We start from the raw sequence: 13,532 nt of genomic DNA, 5'->3' as shown, positions 1-13,532 counted from the left end.
GTGTGTGTGTGTTTCAGTCATGAAGACCCAAGAGGTGCATGAGATATAACACACAATATTATTATTATTAATAATAATTTTATATAGCACCTTCCTCAAAATCAAGGTCACTTTACAAAGGTAAAATATAACCCAACATATTTAAGCTGTTTAAGAGAGATGAAGGACATGACAATCTTTAATTTAAAAAACCTAAATCAGACATAGCCAATTTAGACAAAATCTTTTAAATATAGTGACAACAGAGAAAGCCAATGCCCTGGGAGACATTTGTATTGTACATCAAACACACCAACATAACCATGTGTATGGAAAATGTGAAGACATTATTTAAGTTGTGATTTCAAATCTGAAAGTGAGTGATTTTCCATAGCAGCTAAAGTCGGGCAGCTAAAGTCGGGCACCGTAAATAAGCCAGAACTGGAAACCCTAAAGGAAGGACCCAACTGTACAGGCCAGGGAGTAAAGGAAGGACCCAAGTGTATAAGCCTGGGTGTAAAGGAAGGACTCAGGTGTACAGGGATGTTTCACTGGTGCACCATGTGTGTGCACAATGTAGCATGATGGTTTGGTGGGTGTGAACACACTATCTGATTGTGCTATAGTTTAGTTGACTTTAGCAGGAACATTACATTGGTGAAGTTGAGAACTGATAAAGACATGATACAGTGGCTCAGTGTGTGCTACTGATCATAAAGAAGAGTCTAAAAATAATAATAAGATTACAAATGCAAAATTGGTGAGGGTACTAGTGTATCTAGTTAAAATCTGGGGGTGATGGGACAAATAAGACACCAATTACAAACAGTTTGAGAATTTTAACCTGAACTCCATTAATCTCAATTGATAGGTTAGAATGGGTGCTAATCAGATATTTGGAGCCAATTAATAGAACAATGATTTTGTTCAAGCAACCTAACGCTCATCCAGATCTCATGGTACAGATACAGATGTTTACAGAGGGAGAGGACGGTTAGAGACGGTCTGGAAATGTTATACATCTGTGTGTCATCAGTATAGCAGTGAAATCTTTGACCATGACAATGAATTATGTGCACGCAAACGATGAAACGGTGCAGACCAAGGACACATCCCTGGAGAATACGTTCAGCAAGGGAAACAATGGTGGATTTATGCTGTAGTGTAGTAATAAAATGCTGTGGACCTGAAAGGACCCGAATCAAGAGAGAGTAGTGCCAGAGATGCCAGCTGAACTTGGATGTAGCAAAACACAAATACATCGGAAACAACTAGATATGACCGATTTAAAACACACTCTCCTTTCCCAATCATACATGTCCTATTCAATAGGCATGGGCTAGGAGTTTAGGATCGTTAGCAATGAGTTCATGTGAGGTATTTATAGTGTTATAGTCCTGGGAATCTAGAGAGTGTGGTACTCCTGACCCAACGCAGGGTGGGTGTGTTAGGGTGAGATATGCATAATGACACAGCACACATCATTATAACAGCTACACATATTTCAAACACATTGACCTCTATTTTGTCTCACAAAACAGCACACTACACAATTGTTTGCTCAGTGCTTCTGCTTCCTCTAAATTTCAATTCTAATTATGTTTCTGCTTTTTCCTGTTTTTGATTTGTTGACAAAAACAGGAAAAATGTGTTCCATGGATGGATTATGTAAAGCAACCTTGAGTGTGAGGAAGCCAATATATATATATATATATATATATATATATATATATATATATATATATATAGTATATTATATTACTCTATCAAGAGATCTCTTGCATTTGCACCCTAACCCTCTAACCCCTAATGATCTGTAATTCCAAAACATCTCAGGTACTCACAACCGTTCTTTCTGTAAAGCTAATGGGTCTAATAATAAAACGGAAAGCGCAGCAGACATTTCAGAAAACTCAACTGCAGGGAGACAAGAGAGGGTGAGGGGCAAGGCAAGAAGACAGAGAAAGAGAGGGAGAGAGAGAGAAAGAAAGAGAGATGGGGAGGAGAGTGGTCAGCTCACACTGACAGATGCTCTCTGGCAGTGCCTGGCTAGAGCTGCATAGTCCCAAACCCACACACGCACAGTAATGTCTCTGTCTCTGCCTTCAGTCTCTGCCCAGCTCTCCTGTGCTTCTCCAGCTCATCACGTCTTTTTCATACATGCCCCTGGGTCTACTCAATACTTCATGACACTGGTTACCTAAACGAGATAAACAGCTTCTCTGCTAAAACTGCATTTTTGACCACAGCTGCTGCTGGGTCGTCTAGTTAACCTCCCAGCATGAACCGAGAAAGTCCCTTTTCGATCATCCAGTAACAATTGCGTTGTTTCCAGAAGACAAAGAGGAAAATAATAAAAATAGATTTTAGGTCCCCTTTGAATTCTTTCAATCACGAAATGTTCCCCATATGCTCCCGACGTTTCAATTGTTTCCAAAGAACTGGAAATGCTTTCATGATAAAGTTATTTTAGTGGGATTCATTAACCGAAATAGAGTTCTTATTATATTTGTTCCACTTAGTTGTAAGATGAATTATAATGATCAATAACAATGTGAACGCTCACAGTGAGCTCATTAGCACACTGCCCATAGCACTGGTCAACAGATGCTTCAGTCTGAAGCTCAGAAAGAGGAGTGTTGCTTTGTTAAAGTAAAGAAAGTGCGATGTAAAGAACATGCCTGAGAGAAACATGCCTGAGAGAAATCCTGTAAATCATTATCTGCATCCATTTTGATCTAGTCTTACCTTTCTACATGTTTTTATATGAATTTAGTGTAAGACTGTTGAATTAGTGATGCAATTCAGTCGAGTATGCAAAATGTACTCCACAAACTTTGTCATTATATCTCACACATTGTTAAGAATTATGAATTGGCTGAACTGACTGGTTGAAAAAACATTTTTATCTCAAACCACGATGTACTGAAGAATTTTCAAGTTAAGATATACACTGTAGTGGAGTTGTGTGTCTGGCCAGTTTAAGCCTTGGAGGTGTGGGCCGTAAACTTTAGCAGTCACCAGTTACCCAGAATTCCCTTCTAGAAACAAGCAAAATTACAGTAATATCTAGCAAAATTCACTTTCTTGAAGTTGACAAATATCTAGCCATATAAAACACTAAGTTAATTCTACAAATGAAGGCATACAGATCTTGAAAAGTATGTCTACATTCCAATCTATAAAAACTACATCTATATACCAATCTATAAAAACCATGCCCCATTGTTCTAAACTAAAACACAAGGATATAGCCAATTTAAAAATGTCTATATACAGACCAACCTAACTTTTTACATTTGAATGTTTGGCTCTGGTAAGACTTCAGTTGCCTCTTGTGAACATTGTGAATAACCTGACAAAAATCAGTTGGTAAGAAAGCTTCCATGAAATGCATTACATACAAATATGCTCTCTTTTAAAGCAAATATAATACAACCAGAGTCTATAATAATGCAAAAACTTTATTTTCATGACAATCTTAAAGTGACAAGACTGGTCCTATTTTTTATGTTTATAGCCCAAAATTGCCTACGTTTGTCCAGTCCATATAGAGCTTAGCATCATGTACTTTTGATGTCAGAAACAAGAAACAGAAACTTTTGACATGAATTTCATTTTCAATGCACAGAACGTATGATGTACTCCTAACAGACATCCAGCCTGTCACATGCTGTCAACCACAATAAGCAAAATATTTATTATGATAAAAGAAAACAATGTAAAATGAATCCTTTTCTTCTTTTCAACCAAACAGGTAAACAGATTTCTAATTCATTTAATTTAACAAGAACAACAAACACACTGGGTGAAGGAGGTTGGCCCTGATGGAGAAATGACATCAGACAATGAATACAAAACATTTCAGTTAAATAAATACAGATATTAGGACCATTATTTGTACACACTGAAATTGCGTACAAGTGCATACTCTTACAAACCTTAGAAGATGATCAGTTTGTCCAGATGTTAAAAACTCCTTTATAAATGTAAAAATGACCTTTATAAATGCACCAGCCAGCAGCTACCTGTTTTGGGCCTGTTGATTGTAAACCACTCAACTTGCTTCATGTGACAGGAGCAGTTTGTTACAATAAGGGGCAGAGGAAAAGTGGTACAAAACTAAACATAACGAGAGAAGCACAACCGTGGAGTTTCCACAGGTGGTCTGACTGCTTTCTGTAGCAGGGGACTGGCCCAACAGGGCTCTGTATCCGTGCCTTTCATCCAGAAAATCAAGGCCTAAAAAAAAAGACAATATGTCCCCATTGTAGTGCCGCACATTGGAAATTCCTTTTTTTTCCCCTGAGATATGGAGAGGCATATGGGGAAGGATGATGGCATCCAAGCGCAGAGTGCAAATATTTTTCCTCTGGAACTTTCCTTCCTGCCTTTTTAAATGCTTTAAGGCAAGAAAAAAGAACATGTTAAACATTTATGCCCTACCTGCAGCTATTACGAGTCCTCATTCACTCACTCATTCCATTGTATTGTCATGATACTAACATTTTGTTTTGATACCAAGTCATGAATTTCAAAATTGGTACTGAAACAATAACATGGCATAGTGTTGTCAGGACAACAAAATGTTTATTTTGATATATCGATAGCAAGTCATGAATTTCTATACATTTCATAAAAAGTGGGAAACACTCTAATGTCACCATTGAGCTTTATTTCAAACCTGGACAATGTTTTCAAACACACATTTTTAGTGCTTCTTGATTTGTTTATTTTTCTTTCTCAGTTTACTTATAAGCACCTTTTGGTTACTGAAAAGTGCTTTATACATCTAATGTTTTATAACAATAATAAGAATTCTGGGCAATGTTTGTCAAAATTCAAAATATATTATGGTGATTAATTTGTCATATCACAGGCTCTAGGGTGGCAGTAATTGATTATTTTAGTAATCAAGTATTCGGTTAATTATACTACTAATTGCTTTATTAAATAGTGAACATACAAAAGAGAATATAAGAGAAGTCACTTAAAATTAACAACAAATTGGTTTCTATTTTAGAAAAGTCCAGTTTTATTGCTCAAACTGCATATAGCATCTGAAAATAACCCAGTACTCAATGTAAATTTAATTCCCTCAGAACATGGCTACTTTCGTGAACATGTATTCTTTTACGAACATAACAGGGGCATAAACTACCCAACTATGACCAATCGGTCTTCAAAATCCTCGAAAAAGGTTGGGATGTTTTTCCGACAAATGTTTGGTCAGGTTTTACATGTTGCCTCCCTTTGCGACACATGCTTTAAAGTACCGTGTGCACAGAGGTGCTGCTGTGTTTGCAGGCCTTTTTATCCACATTTAAGATGAAATATCTCCATATTTCACACCGAGTCCCCTCAAAACTCTAGTGCCACAGTATGCTTTCAGTACCAGTCTATGGTGCAACACTGTTTCATGCTCTGTATTCAAACCAGGTAGACCAAGATAAAGGTGCAGCTTCCGGTCAAGGCAACACGCCCCTCGTTACCCCTGACAGCTTACTGGTGACACTAGTGACAAGGCAACCACAAGCACATTATTCCACATGAAACAAGGAGGACTTCCTTGTAAGAATTTATTACTCCTGCACAGAGCATCTAAATGTTATTCACCAGGAGTTGGAACATTGTCTCAGTCCGGTCACCCCTGCAGAAGGCTAATCAAAAATGACTCAACACTCTTTCACTGTCTGGTGCATAACCACGATAAAAAGGTACTTCTGCTTCTTTTGTTTAATTTTATTTTACTATTGATTTATGCTCTTTTGTATGCATGGCTAAGAGAAATAATAAAACATGAGCTTATATCCTTATAATATAGGCGGACAGGCGGAGGTACTGTCCAGACATTATTTTTAGACAGAAATTCTGGCCAGAGCAGGCGCCACAGGAACACAGTTTTAAAAACTAACGTCCTAGAGAACAAAGTATTGTTTTCTGCTGATCGTTACTTTATGGTCACGATGAAGGGTTTATTTAACCCTGATGATGAAGTTGATGCTCCCACAAAACACATGCGTGCTCATCACTTATAAGGGACTGACATTAACAAGCAGGAAGGAGCGACCCCTTTGCACAGACATTTCAGGGGTTAATATTCCTAATTCTACTTAGTTGCTGTTTACAGAGCACAGGACCACCTCCAAGATGTTCTGTTCTCAGGTCAGCTATGAGCAGGCTGTAAATACAAAATGCCAAAGAGCTCTTTAAAAAAAATGTACTTGTCGATTGAAGATTGAAAATAAGTAACATAAATTCATTGGTTGCCTTTTTGTTTACAGGTTAGCTGATGTGTACTTAAAAAAAAAATAAAAAATCAGCCTATAATTGGAAATAATATACCTTGGTGTCTCTGATAATATAAATTACTACTTTATTGTCATTCAAATAGAAAGAGTTGAACACAATGTGGCAAACAGATGACTAGTATGCTTTAAATACATGCACATATATTCATATACATGCACATATTTTACAGATAACTGGTATATCTTAAATACATGCACATATGCTCACTATGTGTATATACTGACAAACAGTACAAATATTGTACAAATATCTGGAATAACACATCACATATATCATGGACAAGTACTGCAAATATGAACATCTGATATAGGAGGAAATTTGCACATATTGTCTTTATGCATGGTTCAGTAGTGTGTGAAGTTCAGAATGTAGGTTCAGCTCAGTACTAGATATTAAAAGACCATACGGCATTAACCATAAACAAGTCCACTTCAAAGCAGTCTGGGCCTAATTGGAATTTGCTGGTATTTTCATTATAAATTGTGCTGGTGAACTTTCAACCCCACTAAATGTTTGCATCACACTTCCTTCAAAATTCAGTTCCTCATCATGCATAAAACTCTTTAAAGGTATAAAACATGAAGGAAAAAAGCATAAGATTAAATAGAGACTCCAACCCCTGTATCCCAGATAGCCAGAGAGTAGGGGATGAGTGTTTGAAAGAGCTCTTACCACCTTTTCCATCAAATCTGTCCCACTCCCTCTCTTGCACTCAAACACAGAAGCCCTGTCTCTCTCAAACACAGACACACATGCTCTCCTTCTTCCTGTCTCCCACACACTGTTTTCTCTCTCTCACACATAAGAACTCTCCATCTGCCTCCCTACTTTGCTTTAGCCTACACACTGGATTTCATTAGACCTCTTTATCTCTGAGCAGACTGGGCCAGTGCTTCGGCTGCTACTCACTCACACAGCAGACAGAGGGAAGTGAACTCATATACATATATTAACACTGGATGGTTTCTTTAAGAGTGAAGCATATTTCCCCATGGACAGCTCCATGTGCGCGATAGAGAGAGAGAGAGAGAGAGAGAGAGAGAGAGAGAGAGAGAGAGGGGATATTATATGTAGATTAGCAGATTAACACATTACCACATTAAGAGTGTGTGACATTTGAATTTTAATTTCAGGTTAGGTTAACAATAAAATCATAAAGTCTTTTCTAAAGAATCTAACAATAACAATACTGCAGAACTCAATAACACATTATTATGGCTAAAAATGTTTAATGCACATTTGAAATTATACACTACTATAATACACTACACTATGATTATATACTACTATTATATACCACTATTATACACTATTATATACTATGATTATATACTACAATTATACACTACTATTATATACTACGATTATACACTAGCATTACAAACTACTATTATACACTAGTATTACACACTACTATTAAATACTACTATTATACACTACTATTATTATATACTACAATTACATACTATGATTATACACTACTATTACATACTACTACTATAAACTGCTATTATATACTGCTATTATACACTATTATATACTAATATTATAAGATACTATTATACACTACTATTACATACTACTATTATATGCTACTATTATACACTCTTATAGAGTACTATTATACGCTACAATTATGCACTATTATACATTATACTACATTTCCATACTACTATTAAATACTACATTTTATAGTAGAGTGACAGTGCCCTTCACTTTAGTATATATTGTATACTAAACAAACACTGCAACCAAACCAAAACGGCCTATAGTTGTCCTTTAAATATTGTTTCACAACTGTCCTAGGAGCTGTATTTATAGAGCAGAATTGAATTGGCCAGTTCTCTACAAATGAGGCAAGTAGGATTTGTCAATCAACAAATAAATCAATGGATCACCCAGGAAACTCTATATCTGAGAGCATCACCATAGACAGAAGGCTGTCTAAAGCTGGTGAGCACTGCTGTTAGAGCCACAGCAGGGTTCTCTACTGTAGGTTACATTTATCACAGCGCTTTCTGCTAAAGGCATTTTATCATGCAGGACTGCACTTCTGTGCAAAGGACTGAACTGTGTATGTGTGTGTGTGTGGGGGGGGGGGGGGGGTGTTGTGTTAAAGGCTGCTGGAAGTGTTATACATGATCAATGATTGGGGGGGCGGGGCGTTATCATGTTATTGTGAAGAGTTATACATGATCAATGATCTGCTCCATTATTACAGATTTCCTACAACACCATCACTCACACACCAAAGTGGTGGGAAAGAGAGAAGGAAGCAATTCTCCCCGAACAAGACAATAGGATTTTATTAGCAAAGGAAACCACACACACACTCACACACACGCAGCTATACAAAATAAGATACTCACACACACATACACACACACACTCACACACACGCAGCTATACAAAATAAGATACTCACACACACACACACACACACACACACACAGCTATACAAAATAAGATACTCACACACACACACCCACCCACACACACACACACACACACACACACACAGCTTTACAAAATAAGATACTCACACACACATACACACACATACACACACACACACACACACAAAATCTCTCTCATTTGTCTCTCATACCTCACAAGTCCCAGTATGCAGAGATTTTTTCAGAGATTTTCTTTCTTATGTCCAGTGTACACTCTGATCTTTGGTCTGCAGGTTAGCAATACTTTTCAAAGTTCACACGATTTCCAACAGCAGCCTTTTCAGAAAAAAAAACACCTTTTGCACAAGAGAAATAGAAAGTGAGAGAGAAAGAGATCCAATTAGATCATTCTGATGGAAAAATCCTATACCAACATGTCGGGCAAGATTCTTTGGCTGAGTTAAGCAATAAAACATAATGCATGTTGTCTTAAACAAAACTAATTATGCCTTGACCAAATGATTAGGTAGCAGATGTTCGTTTGGTGATGGATAAGTATATTTAGTGGGTGGAAATAGGCCAGTGCTGAATGCTGGTGTGGTTCATTATTCAGTATTCAGTAAAGTGTACATTGTGATTCATGTGCACATCTATATTCATATCAGTGGGAGGGTTGGACCGTTTGGGGTCAGTGGGCCCCACAGGTCCAATAGTAATGGAGGATAGTGGACGGAGAGGGAAAGAGGACAGAAAATTCTTGGAACTGAAAGAACAGGAGGCAGAGTTTAGCCGTTTCTGGGAGCTTCATTTGGCCCACTGAAACCTGCACCTCACAAATAACAAACAAACTTACCACAGTGCAAGAGCGAGAGGGAGAGAGAGGAAGAAAGAGAGATGTGTATGCTGTTTTTATGGCCTGTCAATGAGCAGTTGTGAAACAGGTGTTCAACCTGCTGCAGTACACAAAGGAGAGCCGGAGGCCAGAGCTTCACACTGTCACTCCCTTTACACACAGTTCACAAACACGCAAAGCACCAGGCCTGCTGCCTGCGTAACTGCTGAAAAACACACAGACACACACACGCACGCACATGCACGTGCGACCTCACGAAAATCAGAAGCAATCATTCGTCCCCAGCCCAGATTAATTTCCATCAGAACACCACTGTACCTCCATCCAGTCACACCATCTGCCACAAGAGCAAACTGGACTACGTCTCCCAGGATCCTCTGCCTGCCTCCTCTCCGTCCCTCACGTCTTTCTCTTGGCTGTTTCCATCCATAGCAGCCATTTGGAGAGGGCAGCAGTGCTACGCACACAGACGCTTAATGAAGCTCATTCTGACTCTGTGACACTCTCTCACAGAGCACCATACAGCAAATTAGACTCATAAAAACCAGCTAACCGCACAACCTGGCAGGTTGACAGAGAAGCTTGGGTGAACTGCAGAGAAAGGTCTGGCAGCGATGGGACTTAGAGCATTGTTAACATGCAGACCCACAAACACAGCGCACACACACCTCTTCATATTTTCTCATACCCACTCTCCAACCTATTTCCCTCTGTGTCTGCTCCATTGCACTCCACTGTGAGATATTTTCGAATTTAATTATTTGATATAACAGTGCTTTAAAAAGTGCTAAAAATGTTCTCACTCATAACGCCAATGATTTTTTTTAAAGACAGCCAAGCACAGTGGAAGCCTTGTCTCTCGTGCATGGTCACTCTGTACAGTATCATAGTTCAGGCAGAGTTGGTGTTCCTACACTTGTACAGTTCAGGATAAACTCACCTCTGCACTAGTTATTAAACACGTTAGAGGTGCATTTCTGTCACCAGTCATATCCCTCCTATTCAAAAGCATCAATTAGTCTATGACTAATTAAAAATCGATTAGCATTGACCTCTGAATTATAAACGGATTATAGCAATGCTGAGTTGTCGTGCCTTCTGCCTCAATGTTTTAAGTAGCTCATACTCACCCTTAAGTGCACTACAAGAATGCAACAGGTGGACTCGCCACGCGAACTCACCTACTCTGAACTGTGACGTCTGGTCAGTCGTATCCTGGTGTTCCTTCATCAACATCATGTGCAGAATTCCGAAAGAGTTTTGTATTCCGAAGATCGAGCCATTGCACCAAGTAGCGGCGAAGACCACGAGCCATCCAAACCCCCCCTCGGGCGGCACGAACCCTTGGCCTTGGTGCCCGCTCGGCGCCGTGGGCACGGGGCCCGTCTGTGGATGCTTGTCGGAGCCCGCAGTGTCCATCAGTTGCACCGTGCTGTCCTCGGGATGTGGTTTGCCCTCCGCCTCCCAATGTACTCCTTGCCCGTCGGTTTCGCTCTCCTTGGGTTTGAGCGAATAGTGCTGCTGCGTTGCGGAGCAAGACCGCTGACCGTCCCGCTCCGTCTGCAGCTCAGACGGGGGTACCGCCGCCCTGGTCTCGGCTCCATTCTGGGTCTCCGGCGTTCCGTTGCCGATTTGACTGTTGTCAGCGCTGCTTCTGCTGTTTTCTGGATGCATCCTATATGCATCCAAATCTAGGCTATATTATGTTAAGGTCTTTTATCATATAAAATCTAAGATATATTATGTTAGGGTCTTTTATCATATAAAACAGAATGATCTCCGTGTACAGACAGAGGTTTACGCCGGTCTGTGTGAGTGCTGAGTTTTTATAAAAGCTTGAACTAAACGTCCTGTGTACTGTGATCCGTATCTTAAACACCATCGGGGCGCCAAAGGGCAATCGGGCTTTGCATGTTGAAACCTTGTACTTGGCACGGATAATCCCTCATGATCCGATCGATAAGCGCGAAAGTAGTGCAGAACCAGTACAAGTTGTCCTAAAGAGAAACGACTCTCCCTTTCTCCGGTCAAAGCGAACGCGGCGACCCACGAGCCTGCAGGCGTAAATAGAGCTAACTCCCAAGCAACGTTCTCGTGTCCCAAATCGGGACACATCCCTTTATCCGCGCACAAATGAGCCCCGGCTCCACCTCCTGCTCTGCTCTGCCTCTCTCTCATTAGTTTAATATTTATGCTCGCTATTCGGCGAAGCCCCGCGGTTTCAGTTCACGCCTGAGCGAGACTCAGCGTGCGCTACGAATCTCAAAGTAAACGATCATCGTTCAACAGCCTCTCCCCAGCGCTCCCTCCCGCCCGACGCCTCTCCCTTCGGCGCCAACGTGCAGCCAGATGAGCGGATTAAAAATTCCAGAAGCTCAAGATTACAGAAACAATCGGATGGCGGAGCCCAAATCCCTCCCACCCCGCCCGTGTCTCGCACGCCCTCCACAGCCCTCGGCTGGCCCGGAATAACGAGGGCTATCGTGCCGAGGACGTGGGCATTCGCAACCCGGGAGCACGCAAGGCGAATTTGACACGGCTGCAGTTTCGACGGCGAGCGGGGAGCCGGGAGAAACCGTAGCCATCGATTGGATCCGCTTTCATTGACCCTTGATTAAGGCTTTGGCGTAGGTTTGTTTTTGCAGAAATGAGACCACGCACCCGGGTTTTTGCACCTCAAGGCTTAATTGTGTGACCTATATTTAGGCAATGTTGGGCATTAAACGAGCAGCAAAAATGTTTGTATTTTATATCCTCAAACGCACCTTGATAAAGACAATAAGGTGTTCAGAGACATCATCCCCTTGATAACCCCGGTCCGAGGTAGAGCTTTGGCCAGTGTGAGCAGAATCGGTCCGATACCGTCGGAAAGTCAATGTTTGGGTAGCCATTATGTGCTATGCTATGGAGGGGGTGGGACACGTGACACGCTTCCCTAGAAAAATTTCTAATAAGTACATTTACAGTACGGATCGCGCTCTGAAAAATGCCAGATTTACCGTGTGCTGATATTACCAAACGGGATATTCAAATTAAGGAATTAGTCATATTATATACTTCTGTACGGATCCACATTTGGTCAATTAAATGCTGACATTTAAATGTATTGTTTTGAACGGAAAGAACACAATTTACGATATATTTAATCTCGAGATTATTAAAGAAAACCTCGGACTATTCATCTTTTATGGACAGCATCGTTTCTATTTTCGTATACAGTTTTCATGAAGTATCACAGGTGTGTGTGCGTTGACTCTGTTGGCCACCAGGGGGCAGCACAGTCTAGCTGAACGTGCTGAGTAGCATGGTATGAAGTCAAATAACTTCGAGATTTGTTTGCTTGTTAGGTTATGGAAACTAAATATTACCCTAATAATATATTGCTATTGAAGCTGAGCATAAAGGTGGCATGAACAGGGGTCCAATGGAACCTGAGTGATCAAGTCCACTCTATTTGCAATAGATTAACATCTTCCAACATTGTTATTAATACTACTATAGGACTGCTATATTTTTAACAAGCAAAAAAAAAAAAAATAAAATAAAAAAAAAAAATATATATATATATATATATATATATATATATATATATATATATATATATATATATAACTTTTGTCGAACAATAGATGTGTTATGTGTTCATTTTAAATAATTGTTATTTAATTCAAGAATGTGATTAGACTAAAATTTCAGTAAAAAGTTACCAATCAGATCAGATTCATACATTTGCAAGAAAGCTTGTGAATTACCCGAATTTCAGCATGAATGATGTCTAAAAGGTCTTTATTTGAGTCACAACCAAACCCACAATCCTCACCCCCAGTACTGAGTTATTGTTGATTGTTAGACTTTTTTAGATGTGCACTGATCTTTGTAGGGTGCCAAGGTTAACCTTTACCTTAACCCTAACCTATATCCTAACCCTAACATTTACCCTAACCTTTACCCTAACCCTAACCTTTAGCTTAATCCTAGCCTTTACCCAAACC

At 39.8% G+C, this 13,532-nt stretch overlaps 1 protein-coding gene across 1 annotated transcript in view; it reads right to left on the bottom strand.

The window, feature by feature from the left end:
- The window catches only part of slc16a2 (solute carrier family 16 member 2), a 27,634-nt gene extending 14,763 nt beyond the window's left edge, over positions 1 to 12,871 (bottom strand). The window contains exon 1 of the mRNA XM_027031460.2: positions 10,722 to 12,871. Coding sequence (XP_026887261.2) covers positions 10,722 to 11,214 — 493 coding nt within the window. The 5' untranslated portion in view covers positions 11,215 to 12,871. The remainder of the gene's footprint in view (positions 1 to 10,721) is intronic.
- Between the last annotated feature and the right edge of the window lie 661 nt (positions 12,872 to 13,532).

This window comes from Electrophorus electricus, chromosome 1, assembly GCF_013358815.1.
Source record: "Electrophorus electricus isolate fEleEle1 chromosome 1, fEleEle1.pri, whole genome shotgun sequence".
Classification (NCBI taxonomy): Eukaryota; Metazoa; Chordata; class Actinopteri; order Gymnotiformes; family Gymnotidae; genus Electrophorus; species Electrophorus electricus.
This window is presented reverse-complemented; position numbering and strand designations above follow the sequence as displayed.